Here is a 25200-nt window from a genome sequence, read left to right as displayed (position 1 = left end):
TAAACCTGACACCCCTCCTGTATTCCAACGCGGAGAGTTATATAACGGAATACACCATCGCCTGATGAAAACTACAGTTTACAGTGGAAACGTCGCGTTCCTTCTACAAATGATCATCAATTGTAAGAGAAATAAATAAGCATCATTTATTAAAATTCCGCGATGAATAATAACTTTCATTCTAGTAGTTCAGTAAGCAAATTTCGATTGTTCTAAAACTATACAGCATCGACGTGCCTTGCAGTGACCAAGATCATCGAGACGATGCCATGATTTGAGGTTCTACAGTGTGCTACAGTGTGCAAGCATTTGGTTCAAAAATGGCCAAAAATGACCTATTTTGCATTCTTCATAAATAATTCATACGATATTTTCAAAAGGTGTTAAAATGGACCAAAATGGACCAAACATGCCAAATTATTGTCCGCCATTATAGTGGATAGCAAACATGAGGTTGAAGATCCTCTTAACACTGTTACAACAGCAAATGTGGAACATTGACTCCATGCCCAAAATTGTGTATTTACATGCGCAATATAAGTATTAAATATTATTATAAAGCAGCTGAGGTACATAGTTAAATATGGAAACATGGGATTTTATGAACTTTTTTAGACTCTGGCTCATATATTAGCTTGAGCGGGAATTTTTGATAACTATACAATGGTTATATTAGTGAGTGGATGTATGTTATGAATAGAATAAAAAGAGTAGATAGTTGTATCCAATACATACAAAACAAAAATCAGTTTTCTCGAGTAAAATAAGTTCGCCCGTCAACGCTCGCCCCAAACATAACAAATCCTGGAGATTTTCCATTTCTTGTTGATGGCTTGTCAAAGAAAATTACTTCGTTTTCTACTCCCATGGTAAAAGCATCCATACAGTCCACGGCAGGGTTAACACTGATTTTAAACGTCAGAGGTCCAGTGGAGTTAATAAAAAACAAATCATAATCGTTTACAGCAAACGTTAAATGACCGGGTTTTTCCTTGATGTGTATTCTTTTTAGCGTTGGTATCGAGCTGTTGTATTGGCCAAGGAAAGGCTTGGAATCAGGTGGCAGCGTAAAATTCTGAAAAAGAGAATATGTCAGTGTCAATTCTAGGGAATGCAAGAGCAATCACAAGAAGAAAAGAACAAAAGAAAGATAAAACAAAAACAAATATTTAGTAAGTTTATTCTAGATCAAATTATCCTTCGTGCAATTCGTTGACAGGCCATGCTCATCCATGTCCGTTCAGGTTGACATTTCTGTTTTAATCAGACAGATTCCAGAGATTCAAGGGTCAAAGATATGGTGAGTCATGTCTAATAAACAAGAAAGCCTTTGTAAAAGAATTCCAAGTCTAAAGTCGTACGGGTGCATTTTGGTCTAGTCGGGGTACAAATATATAACGAATAACGTTGAACAATTAATGCCAGCTGCATATATATATATATCATACCCAAGCAAGACGACCAGAATGCTGCATTGCTATATTAATGGACCTATCATTATCGCTAAGTCTTTAAAAGAAAACTCCCCAAACAATCGGTTAAGATATTCACCTTGGCAGAGGCACGAGCAAATTCTTCTTTGAATACTGAAAGTATCTTTGTAAAATAGTTCGGAATAGAGGACCCCAACTTCTGCTGGCAGTCAGTACAGAACATATTGATTCCTTAAAATAAATAAAAAAGGGCATGGTATTTTGAGAGTTGTCCAGTAATTAAACAGATTAAATTGTCATGATCCGGCAGTATTTTTTAAATTTGGATTATAGGTTTTACTCAAACGAACCCTCCTACTTTGAAATTAACAATTTTCTATTTTCAAACTTTTTTAAACTTTTAAAAGATGTCTAATTTTTTCCCATGTCTGACGCCTACCAAAACGCAACACATCAGTAAAGAATAAAATCTATGTGAGTTCAGACAATAGATTTTACGTATAAATGGAAAAATTATCATTTTCCAACTGAATACATTCGTAATATATATTTTTTTGAAGATTCTCATACTAAACTTTCATTCTGGTTTTGTGAAATGACTTCATTGACTAGGACATCCAACGATCGACCCCGCCTTTAGCATATTATTTAAGTTGTAAAGCCTTTAAATGATACATTCGTATAGGTTCTAAATTCTAAAATCATTCTAGCCCAATGAGTCAAAACATTACGTTAAAAAAGACAAGAGTGCATTAATTAAGAACTCACCCAGTCTGATTTCCGGAACCATGGCAACGTAACTGTTGTAGCCGTATATGTATCCAGCTTTCTCTCTTATAATATATCCATCGTGCTGTTTCATTTCCCACGGGGTTCCGATAATGGTTTTGCTATCAGGGAAGATATAGTCTATATGTGAAGGAAACATACCATTAATCTTTCCGATATTCAAAACTTACAGTTATCATGTAGGGGTGGCCTAGTGAGGACGCGCTCGAATCTTGCCACTCCAAGCCGGGTCTCAGTCGATTCCTGGACTTGTTGCGACATGTCAGCTGCGAAGTTTAGTTTGTCGTTGATTCTAATCTATCTTCGAGGGCTTTTCTCCGGTTTTACTCTTAAATTTCAATTCCAATCTCAGGAGATAATCTCGGTAGGGACCTCCTATCTCCATCTCTAAACGAAAATCTACTCTATCAATGCAAAATATCCAAAAGGCCGGACCGGCTGCAGTATTAGTGATGCCGGCTTTCATAATTGCTAGTTTAGTTCAAAAGTTTTTTTCTTCAAGAGTTTAACAATCTATCTCTTTTGTGATATCAACCAACATGCCTGTCGTGTCTTTCGCTGTGTCGTCGGCTCTTTGGAATGATTGAAAACCAGCAATTAGTGAAAGTGGGCTATTACATGGATTGGCTATTTTAAAACAAGCTTTTAATGATCAAGTTCAGCCGTATAGTCCTCTTTTTTTGGTTATAAATCTACAAGCATTACTAACCTGGCTTAAAGAATTCCTCTGTCAGTGACGTAGAAAGTAACCTATTATTGGCCTTATTAGTCATGAGCTCTATTAGCAGCTGTGGAGAAAAAAGCCAAACATCTTATAGAGGCTTTGCACCATCACGTGACTGCAGTCATGCTAGATAGCAGGCGCAATACAATCGTTTTACATGACAAAGATTTCAATTCCCGAGAGCAAAAAGTTTTTATTGTTCTGTCATTTAACCACAGGCAGTCCAAGCCGTATTGTGGGCGCCGGCACGTGATGGTGCAAAGCGTCTATTGTGGCCATGGCTAGCACCGATCTTACTCATTGGTAAACAATACAGTCAGTGCTAAGCAAGAAAAACTAACTGAATAAAACAATGATAATGATACGAAAAGCGAACCAAAACTACACGGGCAAGGGATTATCAAATTGCAGAGTAAACATACAGTGAGAAAACATACAGAGAGAAAAGGAGGAATAGAAGTGCCCTACACAACCTGCGGTGACGTTTTTATCAAACAAACGAATGCGAGTTTTGCTTTGGCCTGTTATATACATATGCTATAAATTATTCTTGCAATGCAGCCACATGACTCAAAAAAATTAAAAATAGCCCCATGTGGGTTTATCTGACACGCTCAGAAACTAATGAAGAATGTTTTGTCACCGTCAACAAATATGGTGGCTATGACGTAACATGCAACCCAAGAATAATTAGAGTTCCACAATGTGACTTTAGTTAAAGCAGGTGCAGCTATGTAGAAGGATTTTTGAAGGCAAGAAGCTAGCAGTGTTTATAGTCTAACAGCCGACGCACATGGTATTAGAGTGGTTAGAGTGGTCCTCCCCCCAACACACACACCTAGAACCTAGAACGTTTGCGCTCATTGAAAATGATGGTTAAGTGAGAGAGCCACTTCCTGAGCTGGGGGACATTTACCTCGACACTTTGAGAAAGCAATAAAAAAGTATTGTTTGTTGGGCTTAACTTATAGAACCATTTAGCCACAAAGGTCATGCACCCCGGAATGGAACAAAACATAAACTTCACATTGTAATCATGATATACACTACTGTCGGGAGTGAAACAATTAAAACACTTTACCTTGGACAAATCATCGACTGTAGAAAACATACCACCCGTAGGTTGAAGCCATCCCCAGTCATAAATATGGTTAACATACGTACCATCCAAGTATCCAACCGGCATTTTTAATTTTTGGCTGAAAATATATTTTGAAACGTTATCCATTACAACAGAAAGGGATCCCTTACATTTAAATAATACAGAGGGCTTAGATCGTGTACGCGTCCGAACTCTCAAGGTCAGTTATGAAATCCGTAAAAATGGAACCTTAGTTTAAAAAATTGACTGTATTACCGACTATTGTTCACGTCCTACCTACGTTAAACCAAGATGTATTCCGTGGGTCACAATTATCTATCTGCTGATTTGGGTCTCCAGTAAGATATGAAACACGAATGCCTTTCAGTCATTTTTATCTTACAATATAATTACTGATCTTATCAAAATCCATTGTTTTCAGTCTGCATTATCCCAACAAATGCATAGAGGAAAATCAGACATATTTAGTTCATTCATTATTGGCTTTGTTTCTATGATAAACAAGCTAGAAAGAAAACAATTGGATTTTGATAAGAACAATAATTATACTAGATAATCACTTCGGCACGCAGCATTCGTAGGTATAAGGTACCTACGAATGCTGCGTGCCTCAGTAATTATCTATTAAATATTCCCCGTCATTCTTTGTTTTAAATTGACCACGGGAAAGATGACTATGTTAACTGAAGTGTCATTTTTACAAATTCCTTTAAAATTGTACAGCTTGAAATGCGAAGCCCGTAATTGTTTTTATCTTCGATCGCTTACCAAATGGCTTCTTAAGAGATTACAATGGGCCTAAGATCCAAATAGGCAGTTGAATCAAGAAGCATTTATACAGACATTATACCTGTTAGATGGTGCAAACGTTGTATTCATCATGTTTAGTTTGAAGAAAAGTTCATTCTTCATCCATTGATCGAAGTTTAAACCAGAAGAGGAAAAGGAATGAAATAAAACCCTGCCAAGAAGGCCATAGCCAAGGTTACTGAAATTAATATATAAATATTAAGATATTAATAAATCATCCATTGATACTCGGACCTGCAAATTATTCCAAGCGGACAAGCATGGCACCGGAATCGCCATGGCACGGGTTCAAATACCGTTCAATTTTTTCTGAGTCTTTCAATTTGCAGCTGCATAAGTTGCTTCATATACTGCGAGGATCAGCTCAATTTAATACATAACAACCGCAGTACAAATATATATTTCATATATATTTTCATACACGGACTAGCTGTTTGTTGGTTCTCCTCTTTAGGGTTCTCATTGCATTCGTAAAAGAGAAAAGAGATCCAAAAGTTAGGGACTAGGGCAATTGATGCTTGAATGGTACGTTGTCGCAGCCATCAGTATGGCCAGTTAACAAAGTCAGTCATAGGGCTCCTGTTGCTAGTATGGCTGCCATGTCTTTGTCTCAATTTTTATTTTATTGAGCAGGGGATTGCAAACATCAATATTAAAAGTGAACCCACCAACACAACAGTATTTATAGAATATACCTGATCATGAGATTCTAACCTGTACTGCGGTTTTGATCCTGGGCTTCTTAACAAAGTAAGATTCTTGATTCGGTTCAGCATCGTGTTGTAGTCATTGGGGCAGAAATTCGTACTTCCTTCCGGTATTGGATAGCACGGTGCTTCACGCATTAAACCCGAACGATGAGCAGCAAGTTCCCTGTCAAGAATTTTGATCATGCAAACAAAACTTTAACAAACTTTTGTACGCAGTTCTGGGCTTCCTTAAAAGGCACGATAATCATCAGATATAATTGCTTGCTCTTTCTGGGTGTGGGGCTTGCGTGACACTGATTCTAGACTATTTGTGTTTGACTAACGAAGAGATAAACTCAGAAGGAACATGTATGTTTGTTGATTTCCTCGTCGTGCAAGTCGCTAGACTTGCTTTTCCTAAAGTTGAAATGCAACGTAATTGTGCCTTCAAAATCGAGGACGCGATATGACGAAGTTGTTTCACCCAATCGTCCCCCACTGATTCTGTTGTCAACAATCAACTCCGGAAAGGTGAATTATGGATTATTCTCAACTAGGTGTACTAAAGGAACAGAAAGGTCCATCTTGTATACTAACCTGAGAGTTATTTGTAAATTATTAAATGGGTTTTTCACACTAAAACTTGTCTCGTATCTAACAACTTTGTCATCAAGTGATCGCACTCTTGCATCGTTGACTAGTTTGAAAAACATCACTGCCTGGATGAAAAAATTAAACATGAAGATAAATTATTTATATAAGAATTTCAAAATTCTTTTTTTGACATATGTTGTCATAAATAATAATAGTAATAATTTTAGTAGTAGTGTGATTAGTAGCATTAGCGGCAGTGGCAGTGGCAGTGGCAGTGGCAGTGGCAGTGGCAGTGGCAGTGGCAGTGGCAGTGGCAGTGGCAGTGGCAGTGGCAGTGGCAGTGGCAGTGGCAGTGGCAGTGGCAGTGGATACAAAATGATTAATGAATGGTTTGTACATACCGTTAGTACTTTTGAAACACTTGCACAAGGATACATAGTCCTACTGTTCGGCGATTGTTGGGGCTGTTCTGTTTTGTTCAACACTCCCAGCCCCTTTTCCCATATCACTTTATCTCCATACACAATGTTCACACTAACTGCAGCCTTTGAACGAAAAAATAAAAACGAAAACCACATATTGCGTTTAATCTAATGAGGTATTTATCGTTTGACTAAAATGGATGGAACATTTCTTAAGTCTTGGTTGGGGTTTGCTTTGATTGATGTAAGCCGAAAAATACAAGCTAGAGCCGTCAATCGCACATGCAACAGCAGGCCAATTGACGTTCAGTGGGACAACAGGACCAACTGAGAAAACTTTTGGATTATGGCTAGTTATTACCCATTATACTCGATCATATCAGCTCAAAGAAAACCAAAAAGTCATCATTAACTCACTGCTTGATTTTTATTGACTTCCTCTACCAAGAATGCACTAAAATTGTCGAATTCTTCCAGTACACGTTGTGGAAGAGTTGTAAAGGCAACAGGATTTGGGTTGACTTTGCATCCCATGGTTGAAGTAGCAGGAACAGGCTGAAGGAAAAGAAAAAGACGAATTCAATGTTGCATAACAGCTTTCTTGCTGCACTTACACAAGACTTGATACCTTTTATTCTTCAAATTCAGAAAAACAAAACTGTGTTTAAAGTGAATTTCAAATATTCCTCACATTACATAGTAATAATAATAATAATAATAATAATGTCTTTATTAAAGAAATGATAAAATACATATCATTAACGTGATTACAATCATAAAACTAAAAAACTGATTAAAAGATACTAATTACTAAAGATTATTCTATTTACAAATGAGTTTTTAAAACGTTGAGAATTAACTCTAGGTCTAATAAAATATGATTTCCTTAAGTTATATTTGGACGTTTGTATTTTAGGCGCTATGCTATGCAAAGGATGGTCACTACTAACCGATTTCTTATATAACCTTGTGTCAAATTTATTTAAAAGATCCATTCAAATCCATCCATTAAATTGGTCCATTCCTTTCTTAGTAAAAATTATTTCTTTGCGCTTAGTAGGATTGCATGACATACTATTATTTGAGGACCATAACATGAAAGAATTAACATAACTGACTGAATTATCAGTTAGATTTCCATTAACACAGAAAACAGGAGATACAATAGTACTATCGTCTGCATATTAGATTAACACTTCCTCATCAGGACTGGAGGAATCAAATATCTCTAAATCATTAATAAAAATACTGAATAGATATGGTCCACTAACTGTTCCTTGTAATGTCCCTCTATTTATGTTTTTCCAAACTGTTAAATGATTGTTACATATAGTTCGCTGTTTCCAATTATATAAGAAATTTATAAACCAGTTGATTAAGTATGGGTTCAGCGGCATTTGTTTGAGTTTTTCAGAAAGTTTATGATGATTAACGTAATCAAAGGCTTTGGAAAAGTCCATACTAAAGACTCTCACAGCTTTAGTTACACTTTAGTTACACTTTGAATTACAAAGCTAAATGTTGTATCAGCCAAATACCAGAAAAAAAATAATAAATAAATCGGTCCGTTTACTAATAAACATTTCCAAAGTAATATTAAATACTTACTATAGCTGTTGTTGGCAAATTATGGTTTTTTTCGTTGCAGCAAAGCATTTTCCATATAAATAAACCCGTCATTGTTAATGACAGCAAAAGTAATATTATTATAATGATGATCAGGACACAGTATTTATTTTTACTCTTCTTTTTCATCTTCTTCTCGGTGTCCTTTTGTTCCACAGTAGAAGACGGGCGATAGTTTCTTTGCAAACCAGGTTCTACAATCTTTGTGGGTATAGGGTAACCATCTTCGTGATCTTGGGAATACGTTTTTTCTATCTGGTGATTACGACTCGATGGCTCGTCACAGCCAGGATTATCCAATGAGAATCGTACCTCGCGTGGGGGACGATCACTGTTTGTTGGCTGATTTAATGGTTGGCCATAGACATTCCTAGACATATCTTCGCGTTCTTTGGGGGTATAACGTTTGAGTTCTGGCACATGGGTGTGCCGTTTGCTAGTGACGGCGTAATCCCATGGAAACGTTCGCTTTGGTTGCATCGAAGGCTGCGTTTCGGGGGATATTGGATCATTGAAGCTCATACTGGCTGGCCTCGTTGAAGGGTTTCTATAAGCAGTGTGAGGATTCATTTCAGCAACTGTTTAAACAAAATAGCATTTAATAGCGAATTGGAAATGTAGCATCATGATTAGGTAATATTCGCAAAGAGGTATTCTACCAAAGAATACATTTCTATTTGCTTTATGTGAATAAAGAAACGTTGACGCTTCATTTAATCAAAAAACAATCCTTATGACCATATACAGCCTATCAATAATATAACTCAGTGCAAACAATTGAAGCATTAGAGCATTTCTGAAACGAGTTTAGGCGAAAACTCGCTGGTTGACATTAGATGTGATGTTAACTAAGATGGCAGCCAATTTCAAATTAAGATTATTTCTTCACATTCAAGAACTTAATTTTTTTTTTTCAATAACGCTAAATGTAAAAGCTACGTAAGTTTCGGTGAAATTTGGGACGTGTCAGCTGACTCAAAGTCATATATATTTTGCTGTTTGTTTTGTGGTTCATAAGATACCATAGATTTACCTGAAATAACACGATATTTACTGCTGTTTTCTTATGAACATCTAGGCCAATTTTCTGCTATTAAAGATAAACATATCATTTTTTTAATGTTAATGTGACCCAAAATGTCCAAGGTTTTGAGGACAATATCGATTTTTATCTTTGTGAGATTAATGGTATAATACTTAGTAGAGAAAGTGTACCGGTGCCAGATATACTGTAGAAATCTTTTTTGTTGAGTATAGAATCATATCCATTTTAGAAATGCAGTGAATGTACAACAACGGAGAAATTTCTAAAGCATTCGCTTGGACACGAGATAACGCTCTGAAGAACGCCATTTTGCTTTTACTCTTGGAAGGCCTAAATACAAAGATGACGTCACCTATTTTTTGGTAATATATAGTATCAACCGCAAAGCATTCATTCTGAGATAGGCCTCACACCTCCTCTGGTTTTGACCGGTACTCAGCCACTCAACACAAGAAACGTGAGAACCGTACGCGTGAGAATTTATTAAAATCTAGATGAAGATAAACATAAAGCCGGCAAAACAAAACCTACAAGCTAGCAAATAATATCATGTTTTTTTAATACTAAAATATCAGCAAATGGTAGATATGGAGGCGTATACTATAATTTAGATTGGAATTGTTTTTCTTACACATGCTTTGTTCCTATAAAAGAAGGTGCTTACAGTATTAATCGTCCATTAAGAGGAGATTAATTTCAGTCACGAAGGTTTTTATACAAAGTAAGAATCAAAAGATTTTATGCAATTAACGATAAAAAACATCAGAATTCTAAGAGATTTACCGACATTTTGATGTTTACAGACAAGTTCAATTAAGTTCTGTCTCCAAGTTATGTAATGAGAAAAGCATACGCAAAAATGTAATCTCAAGACTAGTGACGAATATATGAGACTTGCGAAATACGTCTGTAATAATAAACGTTTGTTGTATATGCTGCCAGAAACACTACCTATTTTAGTTTGAAACGAAATTATTTAACAACTAAAAAACAACTATAAACAACTATAAAAGAACTCTAAATAAACAGTAAACAACTATAAAAACTCTGCACTTTATTATCATACTTCATTCTGATGAAGACTACCACAGCGTAGACCGTGAAGTCAAAATGTTTTCAACACATCGTGCTTCAAACCGAAAAAAACCTCAGGTATAAAATCATTTAGTTATCACAGCCAAAGCATGTCAAAAGAAAACAGCGGAATTCGTGTCCACTACTATGTATTAAGTTGGCTTGAGTTGCAAAGTAAAATGACTATATTGATTATATCTTAAATTAAACGTATGTCCCCAAAAACAAGCAGGAAACGTACGCCAAATCTGTGTCGGTAAGAAATGAGAAAAAAAGGTCATTATTTATGAATATCCGTAGTGCGTTTTATGGACATTTCAAGCTTCGCTGCTATATAGTTTCTAACTAGAAATAGGAATACCAGATAAGATAACTGAAAACGTATCAGAAATTAGCTCGTGTTAACTCGACCGCATAATATTGATAAAAATAGAACTAGTTACTTTGAGCCTAGACTGATAATATGACTTTACAGAAAACATATACCTGTCTGTAACTATAGTTCATAGTCAGTTGTATATTAACGTCGTATCTTTGTAACAAAAGCCTTGTCTTATTGATTTAGTTTGTTGTTCATTAGTTGGCATCAAAAATTCCAAAACAATAGAAGTGTCACTACAATTGTATTTCCGTCGCTAAAAATATGTAACGAGAATATGATCACATCGAGCTTTCTGACTTTCATCGCATACTTTTGATATTCAAAGTGAATTGCTCTTTAAAAAAGGCTTGATATTGTATCGCAGGGCAAAAAAAAATTAAATTTGAAGATCCAGATTCTTCCGGTCAATGAATTGACCAAAAATAAAATTTCAATCAGGGCAATTTTGAGCCTCAAAATACTGCACTTGTTATAAGATATATCATAATGCCTTACCAGAGAACACAGGGTTGTCTCTAGTCTGGGTCCTAAATACTGCAATCTCCGTCACTACACTCCATCAATATATAGAGTGAACATATCAAGGAGTATTTATAATTGCTTTTATTCGCATGAATGACCTTTAAAAATTTGCATGTTAAAGAAAATGTGATTTATTGAATATTTCGTGACGTATGTCTTTTTATCGTTATGATATCAAGTATGATAGCTGGAGTATCGAATATTAATAGCACCCGTTGTAAATGAATGCCCATGCTTTTCGAAAGGCACAAATAATAAACAAAAAGTACAAGAATTCTGTAACTGTTTATTTAATACTCCAATAATTGCTCCTCAGTTTAGGATGTTGTACTGATAAGATTTAGCGCAAGACTAACAAAGAACTTTTAAAACTGAATATGATTAAACAATGGATAGGGGCATAGGACGTGTTACTTTATACTGGCTAAGATAAGAGACAAAATTAAGACTTGCTCGTTGGTTGACAAGGCACACAAGTCAAATCAATCTGTCTTTTCTGCAAACATTGTCCATCGCTTGGAGAAGTTACGTTTTTAGGGGGGAGGGCTTAAGAGGGCCGTTGTTGACTTAATAAGTGGGTCATAGATTTCATTTTAAAAACATTCACTATGAATCCCTCCTCCCATTAAGAAAGCGCACCTCCCCTTGGCACCTTCCCTTATTTAGGCTCGGTACTCGATTGTTTAAGTTAATGACCATGTGACTGGTCTTTGCAGTGGGTCATAGAAGTACAGTGTTTAATACGATATGACTCTGATAGAATTTATGACGTAGGAAGACTTATGCGAAGGTCACGAATTCGAGCGAGGTCTGTCAAACATATTATATATTGAATGTTCACCAGCGTGTGAAGCCCAAGCTATAACCTAATTTTCATATTCATTTGTAACATTCTCCGACGCCTTTGAAGATATATAAATATGTCGTAGAATCAAATGAACTTGTGAGGCTAAACACGCAAAACCTCAGATTACATTGCTGCTGCTATAATACCCAGACTTGACTTCCTCTTCACCGCAAAGGTGGTGAAGGCTTTCTAAACTTCGTAATCATTTATGTCAATGTTACTACTAGTGCACATGTTAAGTACAGTTAACCGGCTAAGCATTTGATTGACATCTCATTTATTTGCGCGTACGAGTAAAGTGTGTTTCACCACTCGGATGAGCGTTGTACATTTTGAAACCGGGTGATAAGCCATTACTACGAGGCTCATCAAACGACACTAAACTATCTTCAACTCCCATTGTGAATAATCGAGTACACTCTGTCAAGGGGTTCAGATATAGTCCAAACATTTGAGGTTGTGTGTAGTTAAGGAAAAAAGAGTCTTGTGATTGACCATTTATTGCTAAAGCAAGTTTGTCGCTGCCATGGATACGGACTTCGATTTGGCTTATGACTGGTATGCTGTCTGCATAATAGACCCCGATGTACGGACGAGTGTCAGGAGGTAATCTATATTCCTGATAAAATAAGAATACATGGTTTAGTCGATACACGTAATTAGAATCTCACAATACAGTTTGGGAGTCCCATATTGATTTTAAACGTTTGAAAATCAGTGTGATCCGGAAGACGCCGCACTCGGGAAAATGGGAATTGCAATATTTTGAATATGATTCAAGTGACCTCAAAGATCGGTTTAGACTTTCTGAGCATAACTAATGAGGGAATGGCACCCTCTTTATCATGTCAAAGATATATAATCTGGAGTGCGTGTCCATTATTTCTTCTAGCAGACTGCCCAGATTAAGAAAAAAATGAGAATGTCACGATACACAGCACTCGTCACGCGATGCAGGAAGAACAGTATCCATTATATCAGTATGCTAGTCTACAGCTATTTCAAGAAAGGTTGAATACTGAATACTGCATACTGAATAGTGCATTCCAAGACCCTAGTGACATTGTCTAGGATTAATAATAATTATTTATTCTATCTTCAGTGTATTCCATCTAAAACAATATACAAACTACATGTAGAGAGTTAATTGCTGTATATTTACTTTTTATTTCAAATTAATGAGACCAAGAATGCCCTTTGGTCTTGGAATGCAAAATTCATTATGCAGTATTCAGTATTCAACTTTTTTTTGAAATAGCTGTATAAACTGCTGAGCATCTTAAAATGTTGCGACACAGCACCATCACAGTACCTCACCTCCATGCGCACAAAACTAGTACTCTCAATGTCGCTCTTTACTCCAGAACGCAATGGATGAAAATATATAAATTATTCGACTTACCTTTTTCGTAAAATTGTGTAAAGCTTCATCGAAAGTTGTGATTATATTTCTAAAATATGATTTTAAAGTTTGATCCAGAAGTAGGTTACAGTTGGTGCACATATAATTAAAAGCTATGAAGAAAGAAAAAAACGTGATAATCACAGGCAGTCGTGGTAGACAAGTGTGTAGACCTCGTGTAGCATATTCCCAGTACAGGTCAGTTTGAAGCACAATAAAACATTAGAATTTTACCTTCTTAAAATTCATATTAGTCCTTCAGTAATATATTGTTTATTGGACTAGTTATTTTCACTTACCCAGCTTAAGCTCAGGTACGACTCCAGCGTACGAATTGTATCCATATATATAGGCAGTTCTCTCCCTTATTTTCCAGCCTCTGAAAAACCACAGCTCCCAAGGAAGTCCCGTCATGGTAATACCATCTGGAAATATGTAATCTGCGAAGGAAATGGATGAATTAATGGCATATTTTTTTGTGTAGTTCTCTTTCCTAGTTACAAAACCTGAACGTGGATATTTTTGCAAACAGCTAGTAGAATTAATTATGAACTGGAAATAAAAGTAGAGGGTTTTACCTTCTTTAAAGAATTCTTCCGTTGCCCACGGAGCTAGAAATTGGTTCGAGAATACTTTTATCTCCATCTGCAAGTAAATATATTATACTTCTAGTAATAATAAGTGTAGGCCGAGGTTACGAAACTACTGAAAAGGCGAACCAGTGCAAACATTTTTACCAAGCAATGCTAGATAAATATCTGTAAAGTATAGCAATGGCATGCATTTCATATTTTCCTTCTAGAAAACGCAACCAAAGGGCACCTAACTATGGATTGTCATGGAAACGCTTTGATTGATATTTACCTAATTTATCTTGTCACGAAGGCAAATTGTTTAATCTTCTTAATCATTCAAGAGTAAGCATTCCTGGAAATGTTTAAGCTTGAACGATAAAGACGAAGTCATTACGTAATATCACCTTAGCAAGGTCATGTACAGAGGCATACAGACCACCTGCAGGAGATAACCAGCCCCAGTCCATAACCTGCTGAAAAGAGGTATTGCTGGTGTAACCAACTGGTATATCAGCTATTTGCCTACAATACAGAAAGAGTAAATTATCATTTTCTTATTTCAGGCAGGCAGGCAGGCAGGCATTTAATCTTTCAAAAGAGTAGGTGGGTTTTTTTCGTATTATGAGTTGATAAGGAATCGACTGCGAAGCAAAATGCAAGCATTTCATACCCTTCAGTTACTGTAAAGCTAGAATCGTTCATTCCCAATGGAGTTAGCAATTTTCTTTTCATCCAGTCTTTGAAATTGCCATCTCCAAATCGCTTGGCAAGTATTTGTCCCAATAATGACCAGCCGAGATTACTGAAAAGGTATAAAAGAAAACTGATCAGGATGGACAACACTGTTACTATCAAAGCCTGGAAATAAACAAATTTTAATGAATACATCGCTTGCAAATCCAATAAAGCTTGATTACCAGTGACGTTTCGATTTTTTTTTTTTTTTTTGCACCAAGTTTTTATCTTTCCTTTTTCTTTGGGATACCCCTTTTTTCTTTCCAATCGTGTTTTTTTAATTAATGTTTTTTTTATAGTAGGCAGTCACCTTAATACAAAAATAAGGCGTGGAATATTCCATGATACGTCAATCAAAAACATTGTATAAACTTGCATGTGAATTTACATTTTATATGCTGACCTATATTGAGGCTCCGTTCCTGGTTCTCTAAGAACTGTGAGCTTCTTTATTCTGTTTAGCATCGTGGAGTAGCTAAACGGACACAGATTTCTTTCACTAGGGGGATAACATGGTGCTTCTCTTTGTAAACCTGACCTCTGCGAAGCTAGGTGTCTGGAGGAAATACAATTCTATAAGAAAAACAACATTATATCTCCAAACTAGAATTGATTTGAAATTTTAAAATCACACGATAGGAATAATAGTAGTAATAAGATAATAATAGGAATAAATAAATAGAAGCATGCGCAATTGAATGATCTGCTTAAATGTGGCATTCTTTACAGCAGTGGCTTTAAGTAATATTTCAAAAACGAGTGAGAGTGTTTCATTAGGGTTTCCAAACACGAGAAAACATTTGAAAGCACGTGCTTTTATCGTTTTTGAGTGTTTGGAAACCCTAATGAAACACGAAGCACGAGTTTTTGGAATTACTTCTCTAATGAGTTAATAATTTATTATGCAGGAAAAGATGTTTGCTTGTTTTTACTTTTTTATTTAATATAGGTAGAACAGTTGTATGGGGGGAAAAATTAATAAAATATAGATCTAGCTATTTTGAGACACCCACGACAAACATGTAGATTAAATGGTTTTTCATTTATTAGGTTTCAAAACCCATCCACGTGATCTGAAAAGTGCCCCTCCATTGGTTGCTGAGCTTATTAATTATTAATGAGTTTGAGAAAACAAAAGTCATAATATATGTTGCCCTATTATTCTTAACGTTATATCTTACTTAAAGGTGATGTTCAGATGAAAAGGATTCCTAATATCAAAGGCAGGCTCATAGTGACGGACAGGAATATTGAGAGACGGAACTTGGCCATCACTATATAGCTTGAACAGCATCAGTGACTGAAAGAAACACAAACAAGCTTAAATTAGTGACTAAAACACACATATAAATCATTGCCGGGTTCAAAACATAACATAGAAGCTGAGACCAAAATGGTAGATTGGAGGTACCTTAATTAGATTTATCGGCAATTCATACAACTTTTACAATTCATAAGTTGTTGTACTAGCCATGGAGACTTTTAACGCATGTTTCATATCATTACGTATGCACCTTATTGAAAAACGTTGTCGGGTTCAAAAAAAGGTTATATTATCAAAGCTAAGACCGAAGGGGAGCACGGAAAGACAAACTAATTTCATGCGTATTGCAGTTTTCCATTCCTGTGCACATTTTATGCATCATGGCTTTGGCATGTTGTTAATCTAGGTCGACCGACTTTTCTCTACAGTGCATTTTTACATATCTATATGCAAATATAATACTTATTTCGGAGTACTCAAAATCTTTTTCGGTCTTAGCTTCGATGATATGACCTTCTCAAACCCGACTACTTTTTTCCAATTAGGTGTATGTCAATGAATACATCAGAGGATAATTGTATATCCAGTGGATACATCTATTGGACAACAGCATCGATTTATCCACTGCATAAGGATTTATCCATCAGCTATCCATGGCCACCCTTCGTACAACTGGGCAAAGACAAGCAGATCAGTAGTTCATTACCAGTACAACTTACTGAAAGTATTTTGCTAATGCTTGCACATGGATAAACTGTTTTAGGTGTCGGTGTTCTTTGCACTTTTTCGCTTTTATTTATTACTCCAAATCCTCCTTCCCATAAGATTTTGTCCAGATAAACAATGTTTACACTTAGAGCTGTCTGCAAAGAAAAGGATTCAAAATTACAAAAGAGACAAAGTATCTACAAAGATACTTAAAAAAAGGCTTCTTTAGCTATAATCTCCTTATATATTGTCTTAGCCGGAAGATGAAAAAATGATATGCCTCTTATAAATGCGACCTTCAAGCGAATGGTACTCAATTTTCATTTGTACATGGAGTGGTAGGGACGCAGGTAACATCTTGTTGGGATATGGACGGCTCTAAAAATATCCATAACTTTAAATTATATTTTGTTTGATTCAGTCTAGCGATAACAGCTGACAAGGTGAATATCCTGTGATGAACATCCAACTAAAGATTTCTAATCCCTGATTACAAAAATCGTGCCGGCCCCTTAACTTCTCGCAATGCTTACTACATGTAATACATAATTATTACATACCGCTTTTTCTTGATCTATCTCAGCCTTGATAAGAACCTCTAGTTCCTTTAACATTTCGAGAATTTTAGGTGGGAGTTCTTTAAAATCCAAGGGTTTGGGCTTAAATCTGCATTCTTTTTTATCTGTTCTAATGGTATTCTGTGAAAGATAAGTACATTATTACACTTCTCGAATTAGCCCACTTCAAAAAGATGTATCAAAAAATACTTTTTTTTAAACTTCTTTCAAAAAAAAAAAAAATTTGTATCGTTCCTTGGAATTTTAAAAGCTGCACATCAATAATTCGGAGGACGTCCAATACTAATGCAATTGCAAAAGATGCGTATTTACTTTGTACACGAGAAGTTTACCAGCCTTAATTAGTTTAAATGTTTTACGAACTGGGATTCTTACATTCCCTTCCACCTGGCAAGAATCTTACGGTATGCCTTTTTCTTATTGTTTATAAAATAAGTTATGAACTTGGGTGCTAAATTCTCCACTTGGCCAAAAAAAGGCGCATATGAGATAACATGGACTATAAATACTTCTTACCTCATTTCTCTGTTGTTGTGGATACGCTATTCTCCATATAAACAAACTGGTCATTACAACTGACGTTACAACAAAGAACAACAATAGAAATAAAATAACAAAATATCGTTTTTTAAAAGCGGTCTTTTTCTGTGGCTCTTCTTTGAGAATAAACTTGCTTGACGTATCCGAAAATGGGGCTGACTCATTCTCTCCCAAAGCGTTCATACTTCCAGATAAACGTATGCTGTTCAGTTTTCCAATGCCATTGGTATAGACATCCAGACTGCCCAGATAAGCTCTGTCAAGAGACTCTGTATCTTTGTCGGGGATATTCTTGAGCGTAGCTTCTCCTAGAATTTGTGAGGAAATAATTTGTACATTAACATAAAAACCAAATGAATGTAATTCTTTGCTAAGTTTTTATTAGCAAATTAATTTGGTTTTTATTTTCATTCACTTTTAGTTTTTTAAAGTTTAGGCTAATTAGGATCAGATAGTCCAAGTTAACAAGAGGTCACTATCACTATCCGAAACTCAATGCTAAGTAACTAGCTTTCGTTATGGAGTCCCAGATTCCATTCATTCTCGATAACAATTCAATCTGAGACAATAATTGACCTGGTTCTATGCCTTTTTTTTTCTCCCGCATGTTACTGATTAACGTTATGGATCTCTTCTACAAAAATTAACGTTTGAAACGTTGGATTGCAATCAGTGAATCCAAGGCATTGCAAGCCACCAATGATCCGAGACACCCAAGGTATCGCGTTTGGTTTCGCGTCAAATGACAGTTAAAGAAAAAATATTCCCTTTATTTTTCATTTTTCCATTGCAGAAATTTTAGCCTCACGCTAAGGAAAGATACACCAATCGATGAGGTGACCATAAGCTTTATTCCCTTCAGGCTCTTTTTAATCCTATGGTAAGATAAGATTAAATAGAGGCCAAGCATAATGCTTCATCTCTAATCACAAATACCCGATGATAGAAAATTTGCTTATGAAGTATATGCTGAAGAAAGGGCTGCTGATCGTGGAGACTGGTGATTAAGAAATTGTTGATGGAGGCTTTGATGATGAGGCATTTATTGAAGCAATGTGATTCTCAGCTTCTGGCTGGTGAAAGTTCAAGTCGTTGGCCTTGGAATTTGGTGCAAGCCATTTCATCATGCTCCAAACGCACACGTTCTACTCAGTTCATCTTTTAGGCCATAAAGGACTTAGCGTTTGATTGTGAAGAGTCGTGCTTTAAGAAAAATGAAGTTTCTCCTAGTTCATTCTAATCAAAACAGATTCATATGTCACGTTATCATTACGTGTAACAAATCACAGATCACGCAAAAGTAACCTCCTGCAACGGAAAGCAGTTTTTTATAAAGAGCTCAATAACCTAAAGAAGTGAGCTATTCTTCCTCTGAAATCTCTCCAGCCAGCTAGCAGGTTTAAAATGAAATACAAAGAATCTAAGACTCGTTAAAGATTATAGAAAAACCTTGTTGTAAAATCGGCAAAGCTAACCAAGTTGTTCCAACAGCAATTCTTATTTAATGTTATACAATTATTTAATGAGTTCAACTTGCCATTTCGCGAACGACGTCGCGTGAGACCCGAACTTTCTAAATTTACTACTGGTAGATTGAGCTTTACACTTATGATTATCTTTGAGCTTTTAAGAACTGCTGATGGTTTACGTAGCAAAATATATAAAACACTGAAGCCCAATCTTTCAGTTTATATATATATTTCCATGAAGCTTGAATTTTTGCAACCTGGAAAATTCTTTTCACTTTTAACAAAGTATGAGCAAAGTGAGCATTCACTATGTTATGAACAAGTGCCTACTGATGTTCTAAGTGTCCTACTATAGCTGTCTCATTAAAACACTGCATGAATCAAGGACATAGTAATCTCTTCTGAAGCCCCAATGTAAATAGCAATACAATAAGATTCCTATACTGAGAAGCAATAACACTTAGTTTGATCAATACTTTATACAGGTTTGAAAATTGAAAATCCATAAAGAAAGAGAATACTAACTATGTCAGTCAAGCTTTAGAGTCGGTGTTGTCGAGGTGATTAGTTGGTCATTGTTCATATTAATAATTATAATGCGAGTTTCTTATATAGTGCACTTCAAATATCTCAATGCACTTATGAGCAGTGGAGGCCTTTACTTTATTAGAAAAAGCTCAGCTATGCTCTTTTCAAGCAGTAAACTATATCTGCTAGCTCTCGCTACTCCCATTGTTGCCGAATGTTTGGCATTTAAGATTTGTATAGCTCAAAAGTTCAGTAAAATATGAAAGCTAAGTTGTCAAAAAAGAGACTATAATATTTAGAAAGGATATTTGCATGGGTTTAGGTTAGTTGACAAAATTAAAACCGTTATGATTTAGTCAACGCTTTCGTTGCCTCTTATTACCTAATTAAAACATGTCATGATGGTGCCATGATACCCATGGATACTTGAACGTCTCTATATTTCAGCAAAACAGAGCAAGTAAGGAGTGCATTCCGCACAACGAAGTAATCGAGTGGAAAGCACACAAACACAAACACGACCACACAAGTCACAAGTCAACTATCTGTTTCTTTACCTTTGCGAAGAGAATTTGCAGAATTACTAAAAAACTGACGGTCTTCCTTCCAATTAGGTCGAAGTTATTTTCAAATGGCAAACCTTTCTTGTGTAGAAGATATATTAGCATGCTTTTCTTCTGTCTTCGTCGCTAATACTTTATCAACAAGATGCTATCAAGCTTGAGGAGCTATTGGAGACAGACAAACTATTCCCGCCCTTATGGTTGTGGACTTTTATCAGATGCATGGGTCAGTATGAGGAGAACGATTCTATTGGTTGATTTAAGATCGATAACATCTCAAATTATTCTTCGTACGTTCATAAATTGCAGATTAAGATCAACTAGTTACCTGAAAACCGCGGTCTAAGAACGATAAAGCCAGTCGAAAAATAATGAGACCAGGAGAAGGTGCTGCAGATAGTTAAGTTTAACAGTTTAACACGTCAGGAGGACCGGAAAAATATATTGAAACGAGTTATCAATCCATCTCGGTCTAGTTCCTTCACAAATAAACCATTTGACCCCAAATACCTAACATCATGACCAAGGATTAGGTTTGATATATATTGATTGAATATTATAGCTTGTTTTTAGTATGCTTGCTTCGGCAGCATTCTGACATGTGGATGCAAGGCTTAGTAAGATCCATATGGAATACGTATGAGATAGGGGTCAAGTTTAATACAAGCCATCTGAGTTTGTTTGATTTAATTAGGAGAAAAAATACCATTGATATTAAGAAGGGATGTGAACTCAGCCTCCAGTTAATAAGAACCCGGTTTGTACAATAGAATACAACTAAATCTTTTTTCCTTGCTGTTTCGTCTTCTTTTTTATGGTGATCAGTAATTAAGACAACTTTTCTGACAGTGCTTCAGTTACTACTAATGAGTAAACAATGGCGATAATTAAGTTCAATAATGACAATAACAATGGCATTGGTGACAACATTGATGATGATGATGATGATGATGGAATGTAATAATGAATTAATAATAATGATATTGATAATAATAATAATTGATAATAAAAATAATGATAATCATAAGAATGATGACGGTGATGATGACAATGATGACTATGTTGATATCGTTACCATGCATGATAATAATGAATTAATAATAATGATATTGATAATAATAATTGATAATAAAAATAATGATAATCATGAGAGTGATGACGGTGATGATGACAATGATGACTATGTTGATATCGTTACTATGCATGATAATAATATATTATGACCACGAAAGATATCATAGAAAATGCAAATGATGATGTATGCACACTTCAAATCATCCCTAGAGCAAATCGATTGGAAATCAGACTCATTTCGATCAATCGGGGTATTTGAAATCAATGCTTCATTTAAGTGTGAAACGGTAGAACGTTCAAGAAATAATAACCTGATAAGAAATCTATGAGAAGTGTTCACAATTTAAGTGTCTTTGTAAGATTCTCGCAGCAACCTACTGTAGTTTTTTGAGCCCTAACCTAAAGTATCTGCTGTTGAAAGAGTTATTCCTCGCAATTGAGGGCCTACTTCTACTACTACTACTACTAATTTCCACGAGGCCCTTCTTAGTGCTGCTTAAATTTCTTGTTTATCTTTGCTGCAGTTTATAATCCCCAATTGTCAACATCCGAATCAATTATTCTGTGGCTTCTTTTGAAATTTCGTATCAATATCATTAGCGGAACACTTGAATCTTAAATAGATCTTTTGATTGAATCAATGCTTCGCGTTCAAAAGGAACAACAGGCGTCTCAACACCCCAATGCAATTCATTTCCAACTCATACTGCGATTCAATAACTTCTTTGTGTCTCTTAACAGCAGATTTCTAGCCTTTAAAAAGGAAATATTTTATCAATTTTCTCTTTGGCACAAGTTTTGTGGAGGTTCTCCGAGTTCTTCACTTATTTTCTTGCAGCTGTCTTTAACAAACTCACTGGGTCATTTAAGAACTTTGTCTTCGTATTCTTATGCTTATTATCCAATGTCATCTCTTGTCAAAGGATGCTTAAAAGCTGTGTTATGCAGCCAGTTGATAGTATGCACATAGCAATTCGATTGTATGCTAGTTTGAATCAGTTTGGCTATCGCCTTCATAACTCTTCGAGGTGCTTCATAACAATCATGTTCCTACATACCATTATCAGAAGACATAACTGAGTGTTCACTCACAGGCTTTCTTCATCTGTATTCTGCAACCAATTTTCAACCTCAGGACCTTTTCTTCTACAACGTTTTGCTCCTCTTTCGCAAGCTTGCCTAATGATAACGTAGTGTACAGGCACGCAAAAACGGCGCCAACGTGGCTAGAGGGAAACTTTTGTTTGATGATCCGCTTGGTTAAGTTCGAAATCACCCTAGACTGACCTTAGAGTGAACGTTTTTAAATTGAGAATTAATAGCTGGTTAAATAACATTAGAAATCCAAGATTACCGTTTGGGCTTGCAGTAATAGATACGGGTACAGTACTCGACTTGTTTGTCTAACGGGGTTAATGGTCTCAGACCTCACGCATGTTTTCGTGTTGTTGGGGTTTTTTTTCGTCTGCAAAAATATCTAATTTAGCTTAACTTATCACATATGTGTACATAAACTGACTGGTTTTTACAATATATAAATATGTATCAAATAAAGTATCGGTGTTTTTCTCCTGCAATTTAATTATTGTCTATCCCATCAAGACTGCAGCTCTCACTGTTTCTTTGATTTTTAGGCGAAGTGATACGGTAATAAAGTATTTTCATTATGGTCTTCAAAAACCATTCAGGTTATGTCGATATTACATTCATGAGCATTTTCGTTAGAGAAATCAGTTGAATTAGCAGATATTCACAAGTTGCGATTATACTCGTGAAATCAAATACTCAAGAATAGACAAGAAAAATTACTGACAACTTCTCATTGGCTAGCCATCGATGATGTCATTGATCTCGTTTAAGAAGAATCATTGACTAATGATGAGACAACACTTGGCTATTTGAAAGAAGATGATCTAAGGGATAATAAAGACCATTTTCCTGTTTTCTGACCATGCGCATTGTAATGAGCAAAGTTGAATCTGTTTATGGATTCATCTTTGAACCAATATATCAACAAGACAGTTATCAATCAAATACCCATGCACGCGAGCAAGCCGTGTTTATAGAGTTCATTAAGTAATCACGCACCAACACATTCGATTCAAGCATCACTTAGCAAGTCTTGATACGGAAACACTTGGTATAATTTTTTAATCCAGGGCTTTAGTGACGTAACACTCATACTTTGGATTCCATACAGGAATACTTTGCACGACAAAGTTGGAATTGGAAGACAAACACCTAGTGAAGAGATGATGGAGAGCGCTGACAAGCTTTTGATACCTTGCCTTATGATTCAACATCAGGAATCAGCAGAAGTAGAGCCAGACAAAAGAAAATATCAGTATCGGCGCAGAGCTGCGCAAATCCGAGCCATTGGTACTTTATCTGGATTAATGTCAGTATAACCTGACATTATCACGTGGCTAGTAGTTTTGACCTCATTTAATCATTTAACATATATTTCGCATTATTGCCATTGTCATAACCAACATATTTGAAAGAAAAGAATAGCCGAAAATTAAGATTTAATGCAAAATTTAATGTGGAGTTCATGATTTTTCATGCGACTCCAAGTGAACTACCCGCTTGTATACGACATTATAAAAAAACTGTTATGAATGTCGCGTTCTGATTGGTTTGGAGCGCGTGCTTTATGAGAGTACATTGCACGCGCGCGCACTTTCCGTTGCGTCATTCCTATTGATTCCTATTTCTATTATTGTAATTTGTCTTTTATAAAAGAAATAAAAAACTTGCTTGCTGTGCTGTGTGCAGTCATAAAGCACTTGGGGTTAACAGAACACTCGAGAAGTGTCCAGAAGCACTCTGCTACGCGTCGTGCTTCTTCTAACACTTCTCTCGTGTTCTGCCAACCCCCACGTGCTTTATGACAGCACACAGCACGCGCGCGCGTTTTCTATTTCTTCATCTCTAGCCAGTCAGTGCGCGCATTTAATATGAGCCATACACGACTTTCAAAAATGGCCGCCAAACTCGGTTGGGACTAGGGACAATTGAATGGAAGCGAGGTAAGTAAGGCCTTATTAGTAAACAAAGTCTCCTCAGTACGATATTTTGTGTCAAAGTCATTCATCTTACCAATTCGAGTTCTTTTAAGCGTCTTTTGAAGTAAGGGTGAATGACTTTGATGAATAGGAGACTCGTTATTCGCTTACAATATTTTTCTTCTCAAGCCCGTTGTATTGGCAAGACTTATGCGTATCTTGGACGCAAATGCCCTTTGATCTTGATTTCAAACTGTTGAGTCTTTTTGTTGTTATTACTATACACTATACAGGCAGAGTACTCGTTTGTCATCGTAGTAAGAAATCGCGAACATAATGCTCCAGTACTTAAGCTTCATTGGCTACCAGTACTTTCTACAATTATTTCTAAGTTATCATTAGTTATCAAAGCCCTTAATGTGTTGGCACTTACATTTCGATTCATTCTTTAAAGTTATCGCAAATGGCATTCGCGGTCGTTAGGATCCAGTAACAAATTTCTTCAGCCGATAGAACTTAGAAATACAGCATCAGTTAATTAAATTATCGTGCTATATGATTGGTCTGGCGTCTGCCTTGTAATGCCTGTCACGACTGCAAGGCAGCAAGACAAAAGAATTAGTTGGAAAATCTCGCTAAAACTTCCATCGCTGTATAAATAAGTAAGTGTTAGTTACTCGTTCCGAGGTAGAAGTGA

The 25200-nt window shown here is 35.9% G+C and overlaps 2 protein-coding genes across 7 annotated transcripts; both read right to left on the bottom strand.

The window, feature by feature from the left end:
- Positions 1-132: 132 nt before the first annotated feature.
- LOC116302541 (beta-lactamase-like protein 2) lies at positions 133-11308 on the bottom strand. Of its 3 annotated transcripts, none has more exons than XM_089033950.1 (13): positions 11186-11308; positions 9223-9279; positions 8172-8767; positions 6981-7118; positions 6543-6686; positions 6145-6266; positions 5573-5731; positions 4899-5036; positions 4028-4145; positions 2932-3010; positions 2202-2342; positions 1552-1664; positions 133-1075 (listed from the first exon to the last, which is right to left on the bottom strand). In XM_089033950.1, exons 3-13 carry the CDS (start codon positions 8757-8759, stop codon positions 746-748), a joined length of 2070 nt encoding a protein of 689 aa, XP_088890076.1. In that variant the 5' UTR covers positions 8760-8767; positions 9223-9279; positions 11186-11308; the 3' UTR covers positions 133-745. The 3 variants fall into 3 exon arrangements, with proteins under 3 accessions (XP_088890076.1, XP_088890078.1, XP_088890077.1); XM_089033952.1 differs by having other exon boundaries at positions 9223-9276; XM_089033951.1 differs by lacking the exon at positions 9223-9279.
- Positions 11309-11478: 170 nt separating this feature from the next.
- Positions 11479-22834, bottom strand: LOC116302512 (beta-lactamase-like protein 1). Of its 4 annotated transcripts, none has more exons than XM_031711825.2 (12): positions 22554-22834; positions 17838-18169; positions 17304-17441; positions 16755-16898; positions 15953-16071; positions 15175-15327; positions 14707-14838; positions 14441-14558; positions 14040-14106; positions 13761-13901; positions 13462-13574; positions 11479-12678 (listed from the first exon to the last, which is right to left on the bottom strand). In XM_031711825.2, the coding sequence occupies exons 1-12, from the start codon at positions 22567-22569 to the stop codon at positions 12337-12339; spliced, it is 1815 nt and encodes a 604-aa protein (XP_031567685.2). In that variant the 5' UTR covers positions 22570-22834; the 3' UTR covers positions 11479-12336. The 4 variants fall into 4 exon arrangements, with proteins under 4 accessions (XP_031567685.2, XP_031567687.2, XP_031567688.2 ...); XM_031711827.2 differs by having other exon boundaries at positions 22588-22833; XM_031711828.2 differs by lacking the exon at positions 22554-22834 and adding an exon at positions 20750-21005.
- Between the last annotated feature and the right edge of the window lie 2366 nt (positions 22835-25200).

Source organism: Actinia tenebrosa, unplaced genomic scaffold (genome assembly GCF_029948245.1).
Source record: "Actinia tenebrosa isolate PJP-AT-01 unplaced genomic scaffold, QUT_ActTen_1.0 PGA_scaffold2__45_contigs__length_23673736, whole genome shotgun sequence".
NCBI classification, from domain to species: Eukaryota; Metazoa; Cnidaria; class Anthozoa; order Actiniaria; family Actiniidae; genus Actinia; species Actinia tenebrosa.
This window is presented reverse-complemented; position numbering and strand designations above follow the sequence as displayed.

What these genes read in the sequence shown, in the direction of transcription:
- LOC116302541 (XM_089033950.1), bottom strand. Translation starts at nt 8,759, where the DNA reads ATGAATCCTCACACTGCTTATAGAAACCCTTCAACGAGGCCAGCCAGT. An exon ending in AAGTCAATAAAAATCAAGCA is followed by an intron (nt 6,687 to 6,980) that starts GTGAGTTAATGA and finishes TTTCGTTCAAAG; the next exon opens with GCTGCAGTTAGTGTGAACAT. An exon ending in AATTTACAAATAACTCTCAG is followed by an intron (nt 5,732 to 6,144) that starts GTTAGTATACAA and finishes AATTCTTGACAG; the next exon opens with GGAACTTGCTGCTCATCGTT.
- LOC116302512 (XM_031711825.2), bottom strand. An exon ending in CACAACAACAGAGAAATGAG is followed by an intron (nt 17,442 to 17,837) that starts GTAAGAAGTATT and finishes TATCTTTCACAG; the next exon opens with AATACCATTAGAACAGATAA. An exon ending in GGAAGAATTCTTTAAAGAAG is followed by an intron (nt 13,902 to 14,039) that starts GTAAAACCCTCT and finishes TTTCCTTCGCAG; the next exon opens with ATTACATATTTCCAGATGGT.